This window comes from Oncorhynchus mykiss, chromosome 27 (genome assembly GCF_057628025.1).
Source record: "Oncorhynchus mykiss isolate SJ-2025 chromosome 27, ASM5762802v1, whole genome shotgun sequence".
Lineage (NCBI taxonomy): Eukaryota > Metazoa > Chordata > Actinopteri > Salmoniformes > Salmonidae > Oncorhynchus > Oncorhynchus mykiss.
The window spans coordinates 24,617,756-24,642,712 of record NC_143048.1 but is presented as its reverse complement, the minus strand read 5'-3'; the positions used below and the strand labels follow the sequence as shown (position 1 = coordinate 24,642,712).

The 24,957-nt window shown below is 40.8% G+C and overlaps 3 protein-coding genes across 4 annotated transcripts; 1 reads left to right on the top strand and 2 right to left on the bottom strand.

Moving 5' to 3' along the window:
- Positions 1-909: 909 nt before the first annotated feature.
- On the bottom strand, positions 910-10,788 carry LOC110507815 (zona pellucida-like domain-containing protein 1). Its single transcript, XM_021588103.3, has 11 exons — positions 9,622-10,788; positions 4,875-4,939; positions 4,424-4,536; positions 3,985-4,211; positions 3,671-3,855; positions 3,446-3,518; positions 3,238-3,335; positions 3,012-3,092; positions 2,707-2,878; positions 2,289-2,391; positions 910-2,097 (listed from the first exon to the last, which is right to left on the bottom strand). The coding sequence occupies exons 2-11, from the start codon at positions 4,886-4,888 to the stop codon at positions 2,078-2,080; spliced, it is 1,086 nt and encodes a 361-aa protein (XP_021443778.2). The 5' UTR covers positions 4,889-4,939; positions 9,622-10,788; the 3' UTR covers positions 910-2,077.
- hspa8b (heat shock protein family A (Hsp70) member 8b) lies at positions 10,518-20,960 on the top strand. Its single transcript, XM_036964715.2, has 9 exons — positions 10,518-11,229; positions 17,144-17,353; positions 17,454-17,659; positions 17,832-17,984; positions 18,116-18,671; positions 18,849-19,051; positions 19,286-19,484; positions 19,997-20,229; positions 20,411-20,960. The coding sequence occupies exons 2-9, from the start codon at positions 17,149-17,151 to the stop codon at positions 20,597-20,599; spliced, it is 1,944 nt and encodes a 647-aa protein (XP_036820610.1). The 5' UTR covers positions 10,518-11,229; positions 17,144-17,148; the 3' UTR covers positions 20,600-20,960.
- A 518-nt stretch (positions 20,961-21,478) lies between these two features.
- lim2.3 (lens intrinsic membrane protein 2.3) lies at positions 21,479-24,653 on the bottom strand. Of its 2 annotated transcripts, XM_021588100.3 has the most exons (6): positions 24,458-24,653; positions 24,275-24,359; positions 22,725-22,912; positions 22,216-22,365; positions 21,934-22,068; positions 21,479-21,642 (listed from the first exon to the last, which is right to left on the bottom strand). In XM_021588100.3, exons 2-6 carry the CDS (start codon positions 24,319-24,321, stop codon positions 21,581-21,583), a joined length of 582 nt encoding a protein of 193 aa, XP_021443775.1. In that variant the 5' UTR covers positions 24,322-24,359; positions 24,458-24,653; the 3' UTR covers positions 21,479-21,580. The 2 variants fall into 2 exon arrangements, with proteins under 2 accessions (XP_021443775.1, XP_021443776.1); XM_021588101.3 differs by lacking the exon at positions 24,275-24,359.
- Positions 24,654-24,957: the final 304 nt, after the last annotated feature.

Sequence of the window (24,957 nt, the reverse complement as noted above, 5' to 3'; positions counted from 1 at the left end):
GATCACTTCGGGCAGAAAGCACTGAGCACTCTGGATAACCAGCCCCACCTGGTGGACAGACACACCGACAGCAGGCACTATTATTTTACCATACATGGTCAGGAAATGGTGGGTTTGGGAACCTGTGACTGTTGGTAACATTCTGGAATGGGATCTTTTTGGTAGACATAAAAAAGCTATATTTTTTGTTTCATTACACACACACACATATATGATGACAGAAGTGGTCAGTGAGACGGCTGGTTGCTCATGAACTCCATGACACTGGAGAAGCAGAGGGAGGTACAGAGCTGTGCCAGCGTGTCACTGCAGTGCAGCTGACGGTCCGTCTTCACTGTCTCAAAGGACCTCAGCCTCATGTCTGGCTCCCAGAGTGTACAAGGAACAGGTGCACCTGAGCCAGGGCAGTGGAGAGAAAAATCAACAGCGTACCAAATGGCATCCTATTCCCTATATAGTGCATTATCAGGGCCCAGGTCAAAAGTAGTGCACTAAAAACAGAATAGGGTGCCATTTGGGATGCATCCCATGATTCAGGGGTAAATATAAGTACTGTATGAAACTGTTAGTGGCTACTGAATATACTGAAACCAAAAGATAGGTGCCAGGTGAAATTGCTTAAATAAGGCAAATAGTTGAAATAATGACCTGTGTAGGTCCTGACAAAGCTTGTCAACATTTTGCTCTTTTCTCTTACTGCACAAATTGTAAACGCAACATGCCACAATTTTTAAGATTTGACTGAGTTACAGTTCATATATATGGGACCAACACTTTACATGTCGCGTTTATATTTTTGTTGTGTACTTTAATACACATCTGTCAAGCAAATGCATACAACATAGCTATCACACAGAATTTACTCTGACTATTAGTCAGCTATCATACAAAAGATTCATACAAAAAATCTGTACATGCCGTATTTATTTATGAACTATACATTTAGGTGTGTAGAAGATGATTACCTCTAGTACCCTGCTGTCACTTTCTTACAATTATAAAATGCTATGTTTCTGTAACATTATGCATGAAATTTTGCTTAATACTTTCTCACTAACGTGTATAACGTTGTAATCCATGAACTGAGACTAACCATCCTTTACTTATGAACTGAGAACTAACCATCCTTTACTCATGAACTGAGAACTAACCATCCTTTACTTATGAGCTGAGAACTAACCATCCTTTACTTATGAACTGAGAACTAACCATCCTTTACTCATGAACTGAGAACTAACCATCCTATACTTATTAACTGAGAACTAACCATTCTTTGCTTATGAACTGAGAACTAACCATTCTTTGCTTATGAACTGAGAACTAACCATCCTTTACTCATGAGCTGAGAACTAACCATCCTTTACTTATGAGCTGAGAACTAACCATCCTTTACTCATGAACTGAGAACTAACCATCCTATACTTATTAACTGAGAACTAACCATTCTTTGCTTATGAACTGAGAACTAACCATAATTTACTTATGAACTAAGAACTAACTATCCTTTACTTATGAACTGAGAACTAACCATCCTTTACTTACGAACTGAGAACTAACCATTCTTTGCTTATGAACTGAGAACTAACCATCCTTTACTTATTAATTGAAAATGAACCATCCTTTACTCATAAATTGAGAACTAACCCTTCTTTACTCATGAATTGAGAACTAACCATCCTTTACTCATAAATTGAGAACTAACCATCCTTTGCTCATTTTACCTGCCACTGTATTGTGTCTTCATAACAGCTGTCTACGTGCTCTGGGGATGTAAAGTACCCCACTGAGTGTTTCCCTGGTCCTAGACCAAATCTCATTGGAGGATGGATAACATTCTACTCCTCAGGAAAAGACCAATGAACAGGGCCATGGAGAGACAAATGACAACCAGCCCCGCAGTATTGACAGCCACACGGCCCATTGGGCTTCTCTGGGACTGGAATGAGACTGTTGGAGGGGCAGAAAGTAGGGCTACATCAACATACTGTAGCCAATGGGAGCATTTATTTTATTTTATTGAAAGGCATAGGCTTTGATGACTGTGATTATCAAGGGCAGCTTGGAAGAATTTCTTACATTATGAAGCTGTTGGAAGACCTGTAGGAGATGGAAACAGAGTAAGATGTTCAAGAATGAAGTGACTTACATTACAATACATTTAATTACTCATTCTGTATAAGCAATGAAATGACTAATCAATTTCACTCTCATCAAGTGTCATTAATTCATGTCTGATATATCATTAATGTCTGCTATCATATCACACCACTGGTACAGTATGGCCGCACCGTCGTCCACTTTGGTCTTGATGAGCCCGGAGGAGACTGTGGCCTGGTCGTTGGCCAACCCTCCCTGGGCTTCTCTCTTTTTCCTGGAGGAACCTGAACAGTTCTGGGATCAAACAGGCAGAGTTCAGACAGGAAGTAAAACATGTATCTATTCAGTTGGATACGCTTAGAATATCATAAATTAGGGTTCTTCAGAACAGAGGGCAATATAGTCTGGGAAACCCAGACTCTAGGCAACAGGTGTTAAGCTGGAATCTTTGAACGTTGTTATAGACAAACCGGATGTCGAGAGAGAGAGAGCAAGGGCAATATTATGAATGTGATTGTGACCGCCACTGTGTACAATTGTAAAATGTTTTGTTTTGTTTCTCTGAGTGAAGGCAGTGACGTGTGTTATTTTCTAATTGTTGATACTTACGGGCAGTAAGGACGAGCAGGAGGACACCTCACAGAGTCGGGTGACACAGTGCAGGTAGAAAGTGGAGATGGTCATGTTCTTGTGTTCAATGAAACGGAAGGCCTCAAAGGAGAAGTGTGCATTCTGAGACGCTCCGTTCAACTCGACCCTGGTTTTTCTATCACGTGTACACCTTTGATGAGATAAGAGATATGAGTCATACACATACACAAATTAGGCGTGACCAGAAACCAAAAATGCTTGGGTTTCAGTTAGAGTTATTATAAATCTATAGAACTTAAACTGGGTGAATAATACTGACTCACCCAACAAAGAGGTCATAGTAGGTGCTGTTGTTGGGAACGGGACTTGTTGTTGCATAGCATCGGTCAAGCAGAACGTGGAACCTTTAGAGAGGAACAGAGGGACAGATTCTAGAATGCAGTATAGCTACAGCACTTTTTTTCTTAAATATATTTGTTTTTTATTTGTGAGAAATGGTATGTTTTGCAGTACGGTACTTTACAAAAGGCTCAACATCTGTAGTCCTACCTCTCTGTTAGACTGGTGGCTTTCACCCCCACAAATATTCTGGTCTTCAGATTTATTCCATTCTCTGGGACAATGAGTTGCTGAGTGTAGTCAGTGTCCTGTTTCACAGCAAAACACCAGTCTATTATAAGCACAACACAATTGCTTCATATCCTATAGAAGTGCACTGTGTACTTCTGGCAGTAATGTGCTGAAGGTAGACACTTACACTGTAGAGCCACATGCTCAGTGTACTGACAAAGCTGCCTTCATTGTCCCTCACTGCAAGACTCACACCCGATCTGTGGACAATCAAGGGGAGGGAATGTTACAGTGACACATACTGTACATGGTTTACACTCAATAATGAACAGGCTGTTTGAGTCATTAGACAAAATTATGCAGAATTATACTGGGAGTTACAGTAGAGTAGGTGATGAATTTAAGTACTCACACTGTGACTTTACTGTTGTTGACCAGATACTGCAGAGGGTAGCGACAGGAGAACATGTAGATGATCTGTCGGCGGTAGGTGACAATAGATGCACTGGGGTCCAGCGAGTTGATGGTGCCAGATATATTAACAAACTGGACATTTGAGAAGTCAGAAAATAACCCAGTACCAACTTCATTGGTTATCTAGAGTCAAGACAAAGAGATTCAAAACACCCAGCTTAGAACAATAGGTGGCAACACGAAGAATCAAAAACACATTTTCTCTCACCATAATTAACTAAGCAGGTAAATACATTCCTGTAATTGATTTACCCTGAATGTGTTGGAGCAGACAGCCACAGCATCAGCAGTTATTGACAGATTGAATTTCAGGATTGGAGGGTCAATGTTCCAGTCAGGTATTCCATGGCACCCGGGGAGGATGAACTGTGCGTTGAGGGCCATCAGGGTTTCGTTGTATCCACCAAAGTAGACTGGGCATAACAAGATACTCAACTCCATAACCTCAGTACCACAGGTCACTGTGATGTCCGAGTTCACTGGGAAAGACCAGAGATATGAACCATTAGATAAGACAATGGAATAGCTCACAATGTGGTACAACAGCAATACTGTAATACTATAATAGTAATTACCTGACATTTTGGTGACGTTGATGTGTGTGAAAATGTTGTTTTATCATCACCCTAACCTCTGTTGAAATAAGAGGGGATGGAAGTACTTGTACCAGCTGAGCAGTGTATTCACTAACCTGGTGGTCTGAATGTTGAGTGCATGTTGCAAAAAGTGCTGGGTGTCTGGGCCTCACTCTGCAGAATCAGGCAAAGCTGGCACACAAGCAGGGGCAGCCACATTGTTCTCAGTCTGCAAGTACAAGACACTCCACAATGAGGACCAAGGCATTCACCAACCTCTTCTGAGGCCATTATCTGAAAAAACATTACACATCGATATGACTTTGTCCATAAACTCACAATCCCCTTTTGAAAAGGCTAGCCAATTACAAAATCACAAATAAACAGGAAATTATAGATTATACAGAATAATCCTGCATAGATTAAAGACAAGCACACTTCTTACATTTGTGCACTAATTAAAGCACACATTTGTATGCATCTATTATTAAGAAAATAAGCAAATATGTATTCTAGTTGATGACATTCCAGTGAAATGGCTAAAAAAATATGTTGTCAAAGACTCACCTGTAGGTGTTCATCTTACTTTGTCTTTATCTGTGTCTCCAGCTCCCTATATTTATACTGGCCTCCTGAGGAGCAGAGGGGCGTGAGACTGAATATCCCATACAAAAGATATAGTAACATGAGATATGGATGTTCAGAAACATCTCAGTACTGCATGTTGTTGTATTTTCAACATTGCTATATACTTCAATTATCAAGTATTTTTTATACATTTTTCATATTTTACCAATGATCTCTGTCAGTAGACATACCTACAATGCTGCTTTAGAATGCAAGACTAAAGGTGATTTATCAACATGGGGTGAAATGAAGGACACAGATGCACTTTAAAGTAAGACAATTTCATTAAATATCCTCTGACAGTAATTGTATGATTTTGTGTTGATTATAGCCAATGTACTTCAACAGCGTTGTGCATCTGAGATAGACTGCCACAGGATGAGCTCAGTGCTCGAGGAACAACTTGATGACATAATTCAAGTAATTTTCTAACTGTTTCAGTTGAGTTACAATCAAGTCCACACCAAGCACATACTGTCCATGGGATAGGGAGACGTGAAGGTAGGTGGGATGGAAGGTGTTATTATAAAGGTGTGAATAGCCATTAATGGTGTTATGTAAGGACTACATAATTAATTGTCTCAGACATAATGTAATAAGCACATTCAATTCAAGTATATATTAAGTACATTCGACACTCTACAATGATTACTATAATTATGCTCTTGATCCCTGGGATCAGCAGACGGAGGGTGTATAAAGTGATGTCGTCAGATATTCTGTTGCCATTGTTTTTGTATGGTGATAAACGTGTCATTATTTGATACAGCATGGTTTTCATAATGTATCAGGTTTGGCGGTTAGGCGCCTCAGCCAGCCATCTAAATTGGATTTAGAAAATCTTTCAATTTTCTCCCTGTTCAGGAATAAAAGACACACCTATTGAAGAGAGAGACAGGGTATTTTGTGTGGCACCCCAACATAAAGGGAGTTTCCTGGATCCCCCAGAGACAGCACTACAATATCCTGTATTAGTACAGCCCAATAAAAACGTATGCTAAATTACTCTAGTGGTATCCAACGATAAATGCCAGTTTTGATCTCACCTTTGCTGTCTAATCATCTATTTTTCTCCAAGGCACACCATTGGTGTTGTTTACTGTAGGCCTAGTGTTGCTTTTACCATTACATAAGAACCATAAACAACAACACATATATAGGACTGCCACCATCATGTATCTTTCATTATTTTTCTGATAATGGAACTCTTCCCTGCAGATATGCTTAGCACAATTTCTTCTTTCTCTAACAACCTGTTCCAGTCCAGACACAAAGGCCAACTGGCAGCAATTGTTAAGTGAGGCAACCTCTTTAGCTAAATCCCAACCTTCTTTCACAGAGTGAGTCTCTCTCTCTCTCTGTGTGTGTGTGTGTGTCTCGCTCCCCCATCTGACTCACAGGGTTATGTCAGGGTTTCTGCTGGGCTGTCCTTTATCAAGGAACGTATCTCTCCCACAGTACAACAAAGCCTAGGCTACTGTACTGTGAGCTGTAGCTCCCCTGTGCCAGTAAGCTATACTTCACACCTCCCATGGGAGCAGGGACATATACATTTGATACAAGCAGATGGCAGGAGAGGAGACAAAGCAAGAACGTGTTCTCTGCTCTCATCTCGTGTACTCTAGTTCACCTGTTCAATTTCATCCAAGCACAAACAACTGCTGTAGGCTTTCCCGATTAGTCGTAGTGGGAGGACCACACAACATGTCATCGCGTGACTCCAAGTTTACTTCAATATTAATACATAGTGTAAAAGCAGGTGAGCTGGTTAATTTTTTTGTGTTTTGTGGTGGAAATCTGAGCAGGTCGAGCATAACTTCGAATAAATAAGTTAGTCCTAAATGTTTATAAAACTAAAAGCATTGTATTAAATGCTAAACCTCAAATAAATATTGTAATGAATAATGTGGAAATTGAGCAAGTTGAGGAGACTAAACTGCTTGAAGTAACCCTGGATTGTAAACTGTCAATGTGAAAACATATTGATGCAACAGTAGGTAAGATGGGGAGAGGTATGTCTGCTTTCTTAACAGCACCATCAACAAGGCAGGTCTTACAGGCCCTAGCTTTGACACACCTGGAATACTGTCCAGTCGTGTGGCCAGGTGCCACAAATAGGGACTTAGGAACATGAGAATTGGTCCATAACAGGGCAGCACAGCTGGCCCTTAAATGTACACGGAGAGCTAACATTAATTAATAATATACATGTCAATCTTTCCTGGCTCAAAGTAGAGGAGAGATTGATATGCTGAATGCACCGACCTGTCTGTTTAAACTACTAGCACACAACTCAGACACCCATCCATACCCCACAAGACAAGCCACCAGAGGTCTCTTCACAGTCCCCAAGTCCAGAAGAGTCTATGGGAGGTGCACAGCACTACATAGAGCCATGACTACATGGAACTCTATTCCACATCAAGTAACTGCAAACAGTAAAGTTAAATTTAAAAAACAGATAAACATACACCTTATGGAACAGCGGGAACTGTGAAGAGTCATACACACAGGCACTGACACATGCGTACACACACATGATAATATACACACATACACATGGATTTTATGTTGTAGATATGTAGTACTAGAGTAGTGGCCTGAGGGCACACACTTAATGTGTTGTGAAATCTGTAGTGAAATGTAATATAACGTTTTTAATTGTATATAACTGCCTTAATTTGGCTGGACCCCAGGAAGATTAGCTGCTGCCTTGGAAGCAGCTAATGGAGATCCATAATAAATACAAATACGTCAACCCTATTACCCACAGATAGACAGGCTAGAAATTTTCTAATGGCCCAGAGCAGTCAAAAATGTGATTTTCCTGTGTTAAATATAGCTAATCTTCCTGGGGTCCAGCCAAATTAAGGCAGTTATATACAATTAAAAACGTTATATTACATTTCACTACAGATTAGAGTAGTAGCCCTCAGGCCACTACTCTACTACTACATATCTAATACATTTATATACAGTGGGGCAAAAAAGTATTTCGTTAGCCACCAATTGTGCAAGTTCTCCCACTTAAAAAGATGAGAGAGGCCTGTCATTTTCATCATAGGTACACTTCAACTATGACAGACAAAATGAGAAAGAAAATCCTGAAAATCACATTGTAGGATTTTTTATGAATTTATTTGCAAATTATGGTGGAAAATAAGTATTTGGTCAATAACAAAAGTTTATCTCAATAGTTTGTTATATACCCTTTGTTGGCAATGACAGAGGTCAAACGTTTTCTGTAAGTCTTCACAAGGTTTTCACACAATGTTGCTGGTATTTTGGCCCATTCCTCCATGCAGATCTCCTCTAGAGCAGTGATGTTTTGGGGCTGTTGCTGGGCAACACGGACTTTCAACTCCCTCCAAAGATGTTCTATGGGGTTGAGATCTGGAGACTGGCTAGGCCACTCCAGGACTTTGAAATGCTTGTTATGAAGCCAGTCCTTCATTGCCCGGGAAGTGTGGTTGGGATCATTGTCATGCTGAAAGACCCAGCCACTGGTCCCTTTGCAGAACAACAGCCCCAAAGCATGATGTTTCCACCCCCATGCTTCACAGTAGGTATGGTGTTCTTTAGATGCAACTCAGCATTCTTTGTCCTCCAAACACGACGAGTTGAGTTTTTACCAAAAAGTTATATTTTGGTTTCATCTGACCATATGACATTCTCCCAATCTTCTTCTGGATCATCCAAATGCTCTCTAGCAAACTTCAGACGGGCCTGGACATGTACTGGCTTAAGCAGGGGGACACGTCTGGCACTCCAGGATTTGAGTCCCTGGCGGCGTAGTGTGTTACTGATGGTAGGCTTTGTTACTTTGGTCCCAGCTCTCTGCAGGTCATTCACTAGGTCCCCCCGTGTGGTTCTGGGATATTTGCTCACCGTTCTTGTGATCATTTTGACCCCACGGGGTGAGATCTTGCGTGGAGCCCCAGATCGAGGGAGATTATCAGTGGTCTTGTATGTCTTCCATTTCCTAATAATTGCCCCCACAGTTGATTTCTTCAAACCAAGCTGCTTACCTATTGCAGATTCAATCTTCCCTGCCTGGTGCAGGTCTACAATTTTGTTTCTGGTGTCCTTTGACAGCTCTTTGGTCTTGGCCATATTGGAGTTTGGAGTGTGACTGTTTGAGGTTGTGGACAGGTGTCTTTTATACTGATAACAAGTTCAAACAGGTGCCATTAATACAGGTAACGAGTGGAGGACAGAGGATCCTCTTAAAGAAGAAGTTACAGGTCTGTGAGAGCCAGAAATCTTGCTTGTTTGTAGGTGACCAAATACTTATTTTCCACCATAATTTGCAAATTAATTAATTAAAAATCCTACAATGTGATTTTCTGGAATTGTTTTTCTCATTTTGTCTGTCATAGTTGAAGTGTACCTATGATGAAAATTACAGGCCTCTCTCATCTTTTTAAGTGGGAGAACTTGCACAATTGGTGGCTGACTAAATACTTTTTTTGCCCCACTGTATATATATATATATAAATAGTGCCTTCGGAAAGTATTCAGACAACTTGAATTATTCCAAATTTTTTTTACATTACAGCCTTATTCTAAAATGTATTTCTTTTTTAAATCCTCAACAATCTACACACAATCCCACACAATGACAAAGCGTAAACAGGTTTTTAGAAATGTTTGCAAATTTATTTAAAAAAATAAAAAACAGAAATACCTTCTTTATGTGAGTATTCACTGCAGTCTGAGGTCCTGAGCGCTCTGGAGCAGGTTTTCATCAAGGATCTCTCTGTACTTTGCTCCGTTCATCTTTCCCTCAATCCTGACTAGTCTCCCAGTCCCTGCCACTGAAAAACATCCCCACAGCATGATACTGCCAACACCATGCTTCCCCTTAAGGATGGTGCCAGGTTTCCTCCAGACATGACACTTGGCCAAATAGTTCAATCTTGGTTTCATCAGACCAGAGAATCTTGTTTCTCATGGTCTGAGAGTCCTTTAGGTGCCTTTTGGAAAACTCCAAGTGGGTTGAGAGAATGCCAAGAGTGTGCAAAGCTGTCATTTTAACTTTTTTATTTAACTAGGCAAGTCATTTAAGAACAATTTTTTATTTACAATGATGGCCTAGGAACAGAAGATTAACTGCCTTGTTCAGGGGCAGAACAACAGATTTGCTCAGGGATTTGATCTAGCAACCTTTCAGTTACTGGCCAAATGCTCATAACCACTAGGCTACCTGCCGCCCCAACCACTAGGCTACCTGCCGTCATCAAGGCAAAAGGTGGCTACTTTGAAGAATCTCAAATATAAAATATATTTAGATTTGTTTGACACTTTTTTGTTTAATACATACATTGTTTTGATGTCTTCACTATTATTCTACAATGGAGAAAATAGTAAAAATAACCCTGCAATGAGTAGGCGTGTCCAAACTTTTGACTGGTACTGTATATCCACTCCATGAGGTTGGAATAACACTATGAAAATGCTTAGGTAGGATAGAGTTTTGGCCTGCCTGATGTCAGCAGGCAGTAAGTTAGATGTTAGACCAATAAGAAAGAGAGTTCCAAACCTCTCTGCCAGTAACAGTTTTTTTTCAGTTTCCTCCTCCCCACTCAGACCACTCCTAGACAGTCCCATCACAATTCTTGATTGAGAAATTGCTCTTTGCTAAAAAGCTATTTTTGTTTCTTTTTGACCTTTTAAATGGAAAACAGTCACAGTAAGGTACTTAATTGTTACCCAGAAATGATTTGATTTTTAGATGAAAAAAGCTGAATTGGTCCTTTAGCAATTTACTTTTTTTAGTGAAGCTTGTATTAATCTAACTGTGCCTCCATGTGACACACAAGCTTCCATTCCCCCTGTCACAAGGGGATTTATGGCTGATTTACAGTCAACCTTGTTGCTTTAATAGGCACTTGCTATAGTATAATAATTTAAAAAAATTGCTCTTGAGAAGGGAAAAAATGTTTTTCATTAAGATGAACATGTGAACTTTATGACAGAATGTTATAATTAGGTGAAATAAAATGGGGGTGTTTCTCAACAAGTTACACTACTCAAATTGTGGAACGGTCCAACACTGTTCCTCTAAAAATAGGAAACATTGTAGCAACTAACTTATCTACTGTGGAAATATTTTTATTGGTTCATTTGACCTCGCGATGAAGCAACTGTTGGCAGTTGATTGGCTAGCGACATCGCTCAGTTTGTTCTAGACTGTTCTGCGGAAATCACCAGCACGGTCAGCTTCTGCGAGGAGTACTTCTGTACTAATCAGGGTGAAGCGACATTTTCAGGCTGATTTGTAATATTTAATAAGGTAAGCATTTTCAAATGGAAGTTGTTGAATATCAGCATTATAGTTGTTGGAAATTACGAACAGTAAGTTAGGCTATTCTCCAAAATTCAACGTCTCCTGTAGGATAATCGCCATATTCAACTTCTCCTGTAAACCCAGATTCAGGTTCAAAGTTGTTACATTATTTTCTAATGCATCAATAGTTTCAACGATTACATCATTGGATATGTCAGTATCAGTTTGCTTGCTAGATGTTTAAAGGGCGCTCTCTTGTTAGACTAGCTAACGTTGTATGAAGACCTGGGTTTTGCCTTCCAACATTATACAGTTGAACCATTGGCTTGTTCTATCGATGTTGCTTAATGCGCTGGTTAAATGTTAGTTTAAATAATTGCGTGTGAAACTTATTTGAATGGAAACCCTACCTAGTCTAGACTACGTGAGTTGGCTGGCAATACTGGATGGTGATGAAGCTGAACGGAATGTTCCAGCAATTTCCCAACACACCGCCGCAGCGCAGGGGCGAGTCCACTGTGACAAACTCCCGGCAAAATGTTTGTTTTATATTTAAATATGTGATAGGGAGGAATAGCTTCCAGGATGTGTTCTATCCATGTTCATTTGGTTAAAGTGATAATAAGTATGGAGTTGCTTTAGCTATTCAGTTAAAATGAAGCTCGAGATGTTTTTGGTGTTTTATTTATTAACAAACGAATATCAACAAACAAAATACGAATAGTCACACGTAAACAAGCATGCATGCATACATACAAACTATTTACATTGCCAGGGATGCTAAGCAAACAAAACGTATTCATTGAAAATTCAAGTTTGAATTTTGTTTTTTCACTTAAAGTAGTGTCATATTGTTTAAATTAATTTATAAAGTGAAAAAAGTTAGGTTTTGAATTAGACCATTAGCATTTGAATATGAAATTGACCAAATATTACTAGCAGTTAAATTAAATACACTACATTTTATCAAAGTCAGAATTTCTGAAATAAATCAGATCATAACCATTAAATTGTACAACCTGTCCTGTTTTCTTTGTAACAAAGTTATGTATGTCAATCCCAAAAATGTGGGGGATGCATGCCAGCAAAGCCACTACACAACACTAAACAATACATGAATTGTACTATAACGGTGCCCACATAAAACTGTCCCAACAGCAGTCCCAACACCTTACCACTGCTACACCTGGCTATGAGCGAAGCCTTGTCTGGCATATGACAGTTAATTTAGCCTCATTTACTACCTTTAAAAATAAAATAAAACAGCTGATAAGGCTGACTTGCTTAAATTTTTTTGTTTTCTACTGGCAATTCAGATGTACAAACTATGGCATGAAGGGGACAACAATCCGTAATTTTGGTTAAGACATTAATGAGCGAGCTAGGACGGATGTAGTCATAACTTTGTTCAGCACTTTTGAAATGTACAGCGACAGAATCGTTCTTACAGTGTTCTCCCTGTACACCAAGTCAGAACCGTAGGATAAATAACAGGGGCATATAAGCAGACAATGAAAGCTCTTACAACATTCGATGATTACATTTCTCTTAAACAGTTTATAGGCCAAATGTTCATCACCAAGTCAGAACATTAGGTGAAATTAAGAGGGGAAAATATACCAAATTATTAGGGTGAGGCACATGGGCTACTAACAGCTTACTACACAACATACACTAAATATGATTTTCTTGGCTACAGTATACATATCTACCTGGCATATTGCATCATTTATGCAGCAGCATACAAGACATTTTTAGACTCCCATTGTTGTGTTCACTTGAAAAGGAAGGTGGTGCGGCGGTCCTTTTGTGTACAAATTTTGTCATCGAAGTCTGACATTCTCTGGATTTATGGTGTTTTCAAGACAACTGGGAACTCAAAGGTTGAATCATGATGATGTCAGTGATCTTCAGGATGTAGCTCTAGAAAGAGGCCCAAGTTCCCTGCTTAAAATTCCGAGTTGGATGACCGTTCAAAATGTATTTTCCCAGTCGGAGCTTGTTTTTTTCCCCGAGTTCCCAGTTGTCTTGAACTGGCTGAAGTCAGATTTCCCAGTTCCGAGTCAAGTTGTTTGGAGCGAGGCACAAATCATGCTTCACTAACAGCAGGCCATTGTTGGATGTTAATCAGTTTAAGCTTGGAAAAGCGACCCTTAAACACAGAATAGGGATCACACACCCACTCCACTGAATAGCAGGCTAGGGATTGCTTTGCAATGCTTGCAGTTAGCCACTGATTCTTTCCAAACCACTCATTGTTGAATTTCCAACTTGTTGTGTAATGTTTGATTTATCTGTGGCCAATTTATCTGTGCCTTCTTGGATGGGCACTTCTAATGTAACTCTATGGCAGCACCCAAGGGGCTGGAAATGTCTAGCTCTACCCTTAGATTTGGCAGTGATGTACTGTAGTGTCCCCATGAGTGAAAGAACACTGAGCCAATCACGGCGCAACTAGAGAACATTACCAACCCCTATATTCTGTATTTTCTGCTGGCTGCCCCACCACCACAGAAAGCACTGAGCTAGGCTGAAACACCTGCATTTTGGAGCTGCCTTACTCAAGAAAGCAAAAAAGAGACCATGTTTGTATTGAAGATTTATTAACTCAATGATTCTATTCTATTCATTTTTTTTACATTGTTTGCTAACTAATATGTGACATATTAATGCCAAAATAACATGCAAAACAGGCAACCCAAAGAAAAGACATGTGGGGCGCAAATCAGGTGGGGCTCTGTTGTGGCTACTATTGCATTAACTTTTCAGAAAATAGCATCGTGTGTCATGGGTCTATACTAAAATAGACCCAACTTGACCAGTTTGTATAGAGTTGTCCCCTAGAGTCTACCCTCAGAATAACTCACCTGGGTCAACGAGTTCATACCACACAGTAGTGCTGGGAGATATGACGATATATATTGTGTGACGACAGAAAAACATCTATCGTTTCATATTATGCTCTATCGTTCATTTCGTTGTCACAAATCACCCTTTTTATGGCTATATTTTTCCATGTGGAAGGAAATGTTCAACACAAACAAACATGGAGGAAAGTGAACGTAACACAGGGCACGGAGATAAGGCGCTCATAACTAAAAGAGGGGCTACTTCGGTTGCATGGATGTGGTTTGGGTATGAAAAGTCTGACATGGACCAGAAAACCGTCCTCTGTAAAATATGCCGCAGGCCGGTCCTGACAACAGGCTCAAATACCACTAACCTATTTTGCCACCTACGCAAGATTCATATGAAACAGTATGGAGAGAGTCTACGGATGAGTCCCAACAAAGTACAGTCGAGTGATCAACAAACCCTCGACTCAGACGTCGCAAGAGGCTTTTGCCCGCGACACACCATATGGCAAAGCAAGATGGAAGGAGATAACAGCTTCCGTTACAACTTACATCTGCAAAGACATGGCCCCAATTTACACGGTCGAAAACCAGGGGTTTCGTGAGTTGGTGCGAACACTCGACCCAAGGTACCAAATGCCAATCCGAAAACACTTTTGTCGAGTTGCCTCATTTATATCAAGAGTGTCGGGCCAAAGTAGAGGGGGAAATCCACAAGGTATTGTACTAAGCTACTACAACATATGTGGACGGGCCGAACGACACAGCCCTATATGAGCCTGATGATACACTTCATCCAAGACTGGACACTGCAGTTGGTGTTTACAGACAGGCTATTTCCCAGATGACCACATGGGAGAAATGATAGCCAGAGGTCTCAGGGAAGCTCTTGAGTTGTGGGGACTGCGCGAGTAACGCCTAGTCTGTGTCACCACGGATAACACCACAAACAACATCCTTGCACTTCAGCTGAATGACTGGACATGCTTACAGTGTTTTGGCCACCGTCTTCATCTAGCCATTGGTGAGTGTCTAAATCAATGTAAAAATATATTTCAGTAATAATAAACCTTTTCTAGTAGGCCACGCCATGTAGTATTTGAATGTCTTGAAGGTGCTATGTTTTATGTGACGTGCAAGCATGCTAAAAGCTTGGATGAATATGGGGGTGTAGTCAAAGTAAATTCTGTTTTAAGTGAATAATAATAACTTTTATTGTCTGTCACAAAGAAACATATTCTCCTTTTTACATGGCTCAGCAATGCAACAATAATGCACATTTAAACACATTTAGAAACACACACACAATGCAGTGAATGTGTTACCTGTCCTGTAAAGTGTAATCTATAAATGTATATATCTTACATTTATCTTCTCCTTTTATTTACACAGAGCGAAGTGTGAAACTACCCAAAGTGCAACGAGCAGTTGGCCTTCTCTAATTCATGGAAGAGAAGATGTGAACTGGCCAAGGTTCAAGCTGAACTGGGCTTGCCTAATCACAGAAAACCCTACCAGGTGGGGCTCTATGCAACAAATGATTGAAAGGGTCTTGGAGCAGGAGAGCTCTCTCACAGGTCCTCCATGCCGACAAGAAAATGCGACATCTGGTCCCAACTTGGTCGGACTTGGACTTTCTGGAGTCCATGAACAAGGCACTGAGTCCTCTCATGGAGTTTACAGATACCTTATCTGGGGAGCAGTACAGAAGTGTTTCCTACTTGAAACTGGTCCTCCTTCTTTTCAACAACCAGGTACTCAAGCCTCAAGATGATGACACTCCGCTCACCATGACCATCAGAGGGCATTCTAAACTACTTAAATGAGAAGTATGATGACCAGACCACCGATGAGCTGCTTGACATGGCTTCTCTTGTTGACCTTCTGTTTAAAACCATATACATTAAAGAAGAGAGTGTGGACTACATGAAGGCAAGAGCTACTGCAGAACTGGAGAGCCTGGTGGCTGAACAGGCAGCGTCAGTAGAGGTAGCCCCCCTTCCATCAGCTGCAGCTGCTAGAGATGAGCCAGAGCGTCCTGCTAAGAGGAAAAAGAAGAGTTTGAGCAGCTACTTTGAAAAAGCAGCAAAGCAATGCGCCCCCTCGGTCAAGCGGAGAGTCCATTGAAAAGGAGCTCAACCTCCATCTCCAACTGGAGGCTGGTCCAGAGGCAAACCCACTGGAATGGTGGAGGCAGCATGAGGCACATTTCCCACAAGTGGCCAAGCTAGCAAAGAGATACTTGTGCATCCTTGACACAAGTGCCCCATCAGAGCAGGCATTCAGTACAAGTGGGAACATTGTGACATGTCAGAGGTCATCACTTAAACCAGAAAGAGTTGACCAGCTTGTATTCCTGGCTCTCAACCTGTAAAACTAACTCCCTGAGATTCTTCAACATAAGGCAAACATTTTGAAGCAATGTTGCCAAATATCATTTTTTTTTGCAGCACTTTGGTTGTTTTTATACAATGCTATAATTCAAACTTGAAGGAGTTTTTTGTTTACTTGTTATATTATATATATTTATTTGTGAGCCTTATTTTGCTGTTATAGTTTAAACTTGAAAGTGTTCCATGTTTACATTTGGTATTTTATATACCAATATTTGTTAGGCCTGTATTCATTTGTTTGCTGCTACAATTCAAACAGTTCTACTATTCAAGAGTATTATGTTTGGTTTGGATATTTTAGACCATATTCACATTTTAGACCTATTTATTTTGTTTGCAACTGTAGTTGAAGTGTTTACTATTTACTTTTTTTTTTAGATTTTATACATTAATATTTTGTTACATGCTTAATTGAAAATTTGCTCAAAAGTTCTAAATAAAAGGAGAAATAATAAAATATGAATAAGTACCTTTTTTATTTGTTGAGTATAATTCAAAATGTAATAAAAAATAGGCCTTTAGATGTGGTCATTTTATATAAACTACTTATTCATTGAATTTACAAAAAATTTGCTATATTGTGATATGAAATTACCTGTATCGGGATATGAGATTTTGGTCATATTGCCCAGCCCAACCACACAGTTTGTTTTGTTATCTCTTCCTTTTCAGACACCATGTCAAAGGGACCAGCAGTTGGCATTGACCTGGGCACCACCTACTCCTGTGTGGGTGTGTTCCAGCATGGCAAAGTAGAGATCATAGCCAACGACCAGGGAAACAGGACCACACCCAGTTATGTCGCCTTCACAGACACAGAAAGGCTGATTGGGGACGCAGCCAAGAACCAAGTGGCCATGAACCCCACAAACACAGTGTTTGGTAAGAAATTAACTTAGAGAAATTGATTAAATAAGATGTACTTTACATAGTCTCTCCATCTGTGGCATTAACTCATGTTTACCCCCTTATCTTCTCCCAGATGCTAAGCGGCTGATAGGGCGGAAGTTTGACGACAGTGTCGTCCAGGCAGACATGAAACACTGGCCGTTTACAGTGATCAACGACTCGACACGGCCCAAGGTCCAAGTGGAGTACAAGGGAGAGACCAAGGCCTTCTACCCAGAGGAGATCTCCTCCATGGTGCTGGTCAAGATGAAGGAGATTGCAGAGGCCTACCTGGGCAAGGTGAGCATGCCTATCACTCTGTCTTCATAGCAACACATGTTATGGTCTTTGGGATGTTACCTAATGGTTTAACCAAATATAAATGCATTTTTCTAACACATTCAAAAAATTAAGATTGTCTTGTCTAGTGAAGCATTACTAATTTGTGTATACTGAATCTTTCCTCTTGCAGACTATAACCAATGCAGTGGTCACTGTGCCAGCTTACTTCAACGACTCTCAGCGCCAGGCCACCAAAGATGCAGGGACTATCTCAGGACTCAACGTACTCCGCATCATCAATGAGCCAACTGCTGCTGCTATCGCCTACGGCCTGGACAAGAAGGTTAATGTATATATGTTTATCAACACTAACAACTATACTTAGAACTATAATGCATCCAAGTGTTTTGGGAGACAAATTTCATAAAAATGCATATTTAACTCGCGTTTAAAAACATTTTATAATCATTTTAGGTGGGAGTGGAGAGAAACGTCCTGATCTTCGACCTAGGCGGCGGTACGTTTGATGTGTCTATCCTGACCATCGAAGACGGGATCTTTGAGGTGAAGTCCACGGCCGGAGACACCCATCTTGGAGGAGAGGACTTCGACAACCGCATGGTCAACCACTTCATCTCTGAGTTCAAGCGCAAATACAAGAAGGACATCAGCGATAACAAGAGGGCCGTGCGTCGTCTGCGCACCGCCTGTGAACGTGCCAAGCGCACCCTGTCCTCCAGTACCCAGGCCAGCATTGAGATTGACTCTCTGTATGAGGGCGTCGACTTCTACACCTCCATCACCAGAGCTCGCTTTGAAGAGCTGAATGCTGACCTGTTCAGAGGCACCCTGGACCCCGTGGAGAAGTCTCTGAGGGACGCCAAGATGGACAAGGCCCAGGTTCACGACATCGTCCTGGTGGGAGGCTCCACACGCATCCCCAAGATCCAAAAGTTGCTGCAGGACTTCTTCAATGGGAAGGAGCTCAACAAGAGCATCAACCCTGATGAGGCTGTCGCCTATGGTGCAGGTGAGGCTCTTTTATTTTTCTATCTAAAGCTTTGCCCAGTTAACCCCTCTGGTCAGCTGTGTCTTTTCCTGTTCTGCCTTCCCTAACCTTCATCCAGAGAAGCCCGAATATGGATAAGGGCATTGTAAATGCTTTGATGATTTAAGAATGAGTGACAACCCCTGTGCCTGTTGATAGCTGTCCAGGCGGCCATCTTGTCCGGAGACAAGTCTGAGAACGTGCAGGACCTGCTGCTGCTGGACGTCACGCCACTCTCCCTGGGTATTGAGACGGCCGGAGGGGTCATGACCGTGCTCATCAAGAGGAACACCACCATCCCCACCAAGCAGACACAGACCTTCACCACATACTCAGACAACCAGCCTGGGGTGCTCATTCAGGTGAGAATGAGGTACCTCATTCTTAGGTACCTCAATGGATTGTGTCCATCGGAGTCAAAATGTTATCATATACTCTAATTGAGATTTAACTTTACATTTTTGCTGAATCTGGATCTGAACCAGTCTTGAACTACATGGTAATTTATTTGTTATTGTTTACATTACAACTTAAGATTAGACTTTGAATGTATCCACTTTAATGTTGACCTGAATGTGTCTGTGTCCTGTCCTCAGGTATATGAGGGGGAAAGAGCCATGACCAAAGACAACAACCTACTGGGGAAGTTTGAGTTGTGTGGGATTCCACCAGCCCCCCGGGGTGTGCCTCAGATCGAGGTGACCTTTGACATTGATGCCAACGGCATCATGAATGTGTCCGCCGCTGACAAGAGCACCGGCAAGGAGAATAAGATCACCATCACCAATGACAAAGGTACACTTAGTAGTTCTTACAGTTAAAAGGGAAATCGGCAGTTCAAACAATAACAAAACATGCACCCTGCCACTGTTTTGGGGGAAAAGGTGAGGGATGAGGCTGGAAAAATGCTACCACTCTCAAATGTATAGACATAGCTATGGATGCAAGGACTGACCATCCCATGATATTAAAATATAGTTTTAAACATGTTTTGAGGCTATACAGTGTTTGTTTACAATCACATTGTTTACAAAAAAAGGAGTTAAACAAGCTTTTTTTATTATTTTTTTATTATTAATATATATTTAAAAGTCCAACCATAAGCTATGGTCTGGGATCTGGAAATCTGTTCAATGTTCATTTCAATTCTTGATATTTACCCATTGATTCTTGAACATCTGAATCCCAGAATGTAGCTTTAAAACTATGCCATTGTAAAGTATGCACAACATTTTAAATAGGCATGTCCTCTCTAACAATGCTTGGTAACAAAGCCTCCATCTCATTGTCTGCCCCTCTCTCCACAGGTCGTCTGAGTAAGGAGGACATAGAGCGCATGGTCCAGGAGGCTGAACAGTACAAAGCTGCAGACGATGTCCAGAGGGACAAGGTGGCGTCCAAGAATGGCCTGGAGTCATACGCCTTCAACATGAAGTCCACCGTGGAGGACGAGAAGCTCAAGGGCAAGCTCAGCGATGAGGACAAACAGAAGATCTTGGACAAATGCAATGAGGTCATCAGCTGGCTGGACAAGAACCAGGTACAGTACGGGCTCTGGGTTCTTCAACCAGAATGGAGTGGGTTGATGTTCATATCTAAAGTGAAGTAAAGCACTGAGTCCCTCACCTCATTGTAATTTGATTAAACAAATGTCTGGTGGTTGAACAAGGTTGGAGCACTCTCTTTTGCTATCTCTTCCTTTCTCCTCTTTCTCCTTGTAGTCTGCAGAGAAGGAGGAGTTTGAGCACCACCAGAAGGAGCTGGAGAAGGTCTGTAACCCCATCATTACCAAGCTGTACCAGGGTGCTGGGGGGATGCCCGGGGGGATGCCTGGGGGGATGCCCGGGGCTGGTGGTGCCGCACCTGGAGCAGGTGGATCCTCTGGACCAACAATTGAGGAAGTCGACTAAACCATTTAGTATTATTTTACTCTTGATTGGATATTATAGTGGTCCACATTAAATAGTGGTCCACATTCTATGGCTTGGAATGGACTGAACCTTTATTTTCAGAATCTGCATTGACAACTTTTTGTTTATTTTGGTCATTAATCTATGCTGAAAGCAACCATGGATTGAGTCTTTTCATGGGCACTGTTCTACCTATTGTTAAATGTTTTACGTTTTCAAACGTTTTCAGTTTAGCCAATAAATGGTTACTATACAGAGCATGTTTTTCACCAGTTGCATTCTGCGACTGCAAAATGTTTTTGCCTTTGCACTGCGCTCTTGGCTAAAGGTAAATCTTAAAAAATAAAATCTCTTGAATTCACATTCTTCTACCAGTCTCTTCTTTAATTTCGACACCTGTGACAGTATTGATGACAATCAGGGTTTAATTTACATGTTAAAGCTGCTCTATGCAGAAATAGCTCTGCCATTTCCTGTTTGCAAAAATTATAATAGTTCTCCTAATTTCATTTTGTAAAAAAAAGCCCCTATAGTAAATAGAATCATTGTACAATCTAAACCACTGTGAAATATATTTTCTATAACCACAAATATTGTATTTTTAGTTGTTTTGAAACTGGTGTACAAAACTGAAAATAAAAGACACAAAAACGAAGCTTAAGAATGGGAAGCATAGAAATGGTGCACATAGAACATATTTACCACTTAGACTTTCAATAATGACTGATCTATAACTCACATTTCTATTTGATTTTGGTCAGGTCACCCAAAAAGTTACATATTGCAGCTTTAAAGAAACTTTCAAAATTATAACTGGTGCATATTCTTTATTATTAAACAGATGAATACCACTCAATAGAAAATAGAAAAAACAGACAATTGGTTTTATCCTTTTATTATGCTTATTCAATAGTGGTCAGGTAAACAGGAAATTACGTAGTTAGGTGTGTAAACCCAGGTGTGAACTGTGTGTTTGTCAGATCAGCGTGAGTTGGAGTTTCTTGGGCATTCATGCATCCTGTAGGCACACATGTAGAAGATGCCTGAAAAAGAAAATAGGAAGAGATTAACATTCAGTTCCTGGGCATACTGTATACTGTCCACTGGATTATCCACTGATGTCAAAAATGTTTTTCTTCAAATGACTCTTGTTGGACTGAGCCATAGGGTGCATCTCAAATGGCAGCCTACTCCTTATATAGTGCACTACTTTTGAACAGGGCCCCATGGGCCTTGATAAAAAGTAGTGCACTAATGGGAATAGGGTGCCATTTGGGATGTACAATAGTAAATTAAGCCCTTTTAGCTCTACACGCAGAACCACATTATTCTACCTGAGAAAAAGGTGAGGACCACGGCTACCCAACCCATGATGTAGGACCAGGAGAAACGCCAGTTCCCGTATCGTTTCCCATAGTAATTCACAGTCACCCCAGTGTACACAGCCATCGCCAGCAGCACAAAGAAGCCTGTGGAGAGTAGTCAATCAAATGCTGCTTATTCCTTTCATCACATCCATCAACATAGCCTTGATAGCATAGAAATATGTAATTTATTGTATTTCTATGCTTGAAAGAGAGTTACAGGGACAAATGACAGAAGGAGGAGACACTTACAGGAGATGAAGAAGAGGATGCCGGCAGCAAAGGTCTTGTCAAACCCACTGAAGGAGGAGGAGCGTATGAAGGCCATGACGCCGATCACGATGCCAATGAAGCAGGCCAGCAGGGAGAGGATCATAAAGGCACGGGTGGCATCCCAGTACGCTGGTGACAGAGGGCACAGAGAGGACAAGGCTGAGACCCAGTACAGGTACTACTTACCCAATAAGCACTACTACTAATATTATTAGTGGCATTCCTGTCCATAGTACTGAATTACATTTCACACTTTACTCAGATGTGACATCACTGAACATTTACTTACTACACAATATTCTATATTTTGCACCAAATGTTGAATTATGGTGACTTATTCCCAACTAAACCTGCTCAAATAAAAGGAGCTGATTCCTTTGTTGAAATTCTTTTTTACTCTAGATATTCACAGCATGGAACAGGACCTTATAAAGACCTTTCGTTCACTTACTGTACGTTTGATGACAAATGGGACATGTTGCGCTTACCAATGCTATCTGTGTGTGTCATGCATTTCCCAGGCACACAGTAGCGCCACAGGCCCTGATGCATATAGTTGTTGGATTGACGGTACTGCATCCAGTAATCGGTTGCTGTGGAGATAATAAGGAGTATGTTCCCGACTCCAGCGCAGAACAACCCACCTCCCATGAAGCTGTACATCCTGCCAAGCACACTGATGTACACAGAGGAGACAGTTAGCCTACAACACAATTGTCAGGGACACTGAAGCATCTCTATACAATTACATCTCATGGCTGGTCAATACAGCATAGAGTAACACAACATAAAGTACATTGTTTGCTTTGAATAGTTGAAAGGGTCTGGATGGACATTACAGACCGTTTTAACATTGAATCAATTATATTTTTTCAAAGAATAATCTTAATAATCTTATTCATATTCCACTTGTTTTACCATAGGCCTACTGCTTTTAGACAGTTTGTTAGAGCAAGGTCTTTTCAAATGGCCATTATATACACTATCGTTGAAAAGTTTGGGGTCACGTAGAAACATCCTTGTTTTTGAAAGAAAAGCACATTTTTTGTCCATTTAAGACAACATCAAATTGATCAGAAATACAGTTGAGACATTGTTAATGTTGCAAATGACTATTGTAGCTGGAAACAGCAGATTTTTTATGGAATATCTACATAGGTGTAGAGGCCCATTATCAGCAACCATCACTCCTGTGTTCCAATGGCACATTGTGTTAACTAATCCAAGTTTATCATTTTAAAAGGCTAATTGATCATTAGAAAACCCTTCTGCAATTATGTTAGCACAGCTAAAAACTGTTATTATTAAAGAAGCAATAAAACTGTCCTTCTTTAGACTAGTTGAGTACCTGGAGCATCAGCATTTGTGGGTTCGATTACAGGCTCATAATGGCTAGAAACAAATGACTTTCATCTGAAACTCATCAGTCTATTCTTGTTCTGAGAAATTAAGGCTTCCATGTGAGAAATTGCCAAGAAACTGAAGATCTCGTACAACGCTGTATGCTACTCCCTTCACAGAACAGCACAAACTGGCCCTAACCAGAATAGAAAGAGGAGTGGGAGGCCCCGGTGCACATCTGAGCAAGAGGACAAGTACATTAGAGTGTCTAGTTTGAGAAACAGACGCCTCACAAGTCCTCAACTGGCAGCTTCATTAAATAGTACCCGCAAAACACAAGTCTCAACGTCAACAGTGAAGAGGCTACTCTGGGGTGTTGGCCTTCTAGGCTGAGTTCCTCTGTCCAGTGTCTGTGTTCTTTTGCCCATCTTAATCTTTTATTTTTATTGGCCAGTCTGAGATATGGCTTTTCTTAGCAACTCTACCTAGAAGGCCAGCATCCCGGAGTCGCCTCTTCACTGTTGACGTTGAGACTAGTGTTTTGCGGGTACTATTTAATGAAGCTGCCAGTTTAAAGAAGACCAGTTATTTTAATGGACAAAAAAAAAATGTGTTTCTTTCAAAAACAAGGACATTTCTAAGTGACCCCAAACTTTTGAACGGCAGTGTAGTTTTAGCTTTGATATACTGTATTTACCCTGACATGACTGATCTGTTTCTCTTCTGTCCTCTCTCTTCTGTCATCTCTTTTCTGTCCTCTCTCTTCTGTTCTCTCTGTTTTTCTATGAAGAAATATGATCTTTAAGTCACCTACTGTACATTATATCAAAACACATAACATGACATTTTACCCACACCACTCAGCTAATTAATAACTTACCTTTATTATCCCTTTAGAGAAAAAGTCAGAGATTCCAATATTACAAGGGGGTTGTCAAAGCACTCCGGAGCCAAATATTGCCCAGGCTGACAGGAAAGTTTTGTTTGTGTGTCGGAAACCAGGCGAACAAACGGCCCCGGGGCACAATAGAGCATGCTGAGCCACAACCAATCACATGGGATGAGTTTTGTGTTTTAGGGAATCTGCTGAAAATACAAAACTATTTAAGCCCTGGGTAAGTCACAGTAATACTGATGACACAGGGGTTTCAATTCAAAATACTGCCCTACCATCCACAGTGGACATGGGTTGGCAATAGGATCCCACACTATGCAGTAAAAGTAAGTTTCACGTAGTTATTTCACGCAGAAAATAACACAAGTATAGTTGGGGCTCTCATGTTAGTTCAGTGAAATTGAGATAATGTTTTCTCTCAACATCAGATGTTAAGGTTTTAAAATCTTTATTGAAACTACAATTGAACTCCCAAAACCCCTGCC

What these genes read in the sequence shown, in the direction of transcription:
- LOC110507815 (XM_021588103.3), bottom strand. An exon ending in TACTATGACCTCTTTGTTGG is followed by an intron (nt 2,879 to 3,011) that starts GTGAGTCAGTAT and finishes ATCTCATCAAAG; the next exon opens with GTGTACACGTGATAGAAAAA. An exon ending in CCTGCTCGTCCTTACTGCCC is followed by an intron (nt 2,392 to 2,706) that starts GTAAGTATCAAC and finishes GTTTGATCCCAG; the next exon opens with AACTGTTCAGGTTCCTCCAG.
- hspa8b (XM_036964715.2), top strand. Translation starts at nt 17,149, where the DNA reads ATGTCAAAGGGACCAGCAGTTGGCATTGACCTGGGCACCACCTACTCC. An exon ending in CAGAGGCCTACCTGGGCAAG is followed by an intron (nt 17,660 to 17,831) that starts GTGAGCATGCCT and finishes TTCCTCTTGCAG; the next exon opens with ACTATAACCAATGCAGTGGT. An exon ending in GGCTGTCGCCTATGGTGCAG is followed by an intron (nt 18,672 to 18,848) that starts GTGAGGCTCTTT and finishes GCCTGTTGATAG; the next exon opens with CTGTCCAGGCGGCCATCTTG.
- lim2.3 (XM_021588100.3), bottom strand. Translation starts at nt 24,321, where the DNA reads ATGACAGAAGAGAGAGGACAGAAGAGAAACAGATCAGTCATGTCAGG. An exon ending in GACACACACAGATAGCATTG is followed by an intron (nt 22,366 to 22,724) that starts GTAAGCGCAACA and finishes CTCTGTCACCAG; the next exon opens with CGTACTGGGATGCCACCCGT. An exon ending in CATCCTCTTCTTCATCTCCT is followed by an intron (nt 22,069 to 22,215) that starts GTAAGTGTCTCC and finishes TACTCTCCACAG; the next exon opens with GCTTCTTTGTGCTGCTGGCG.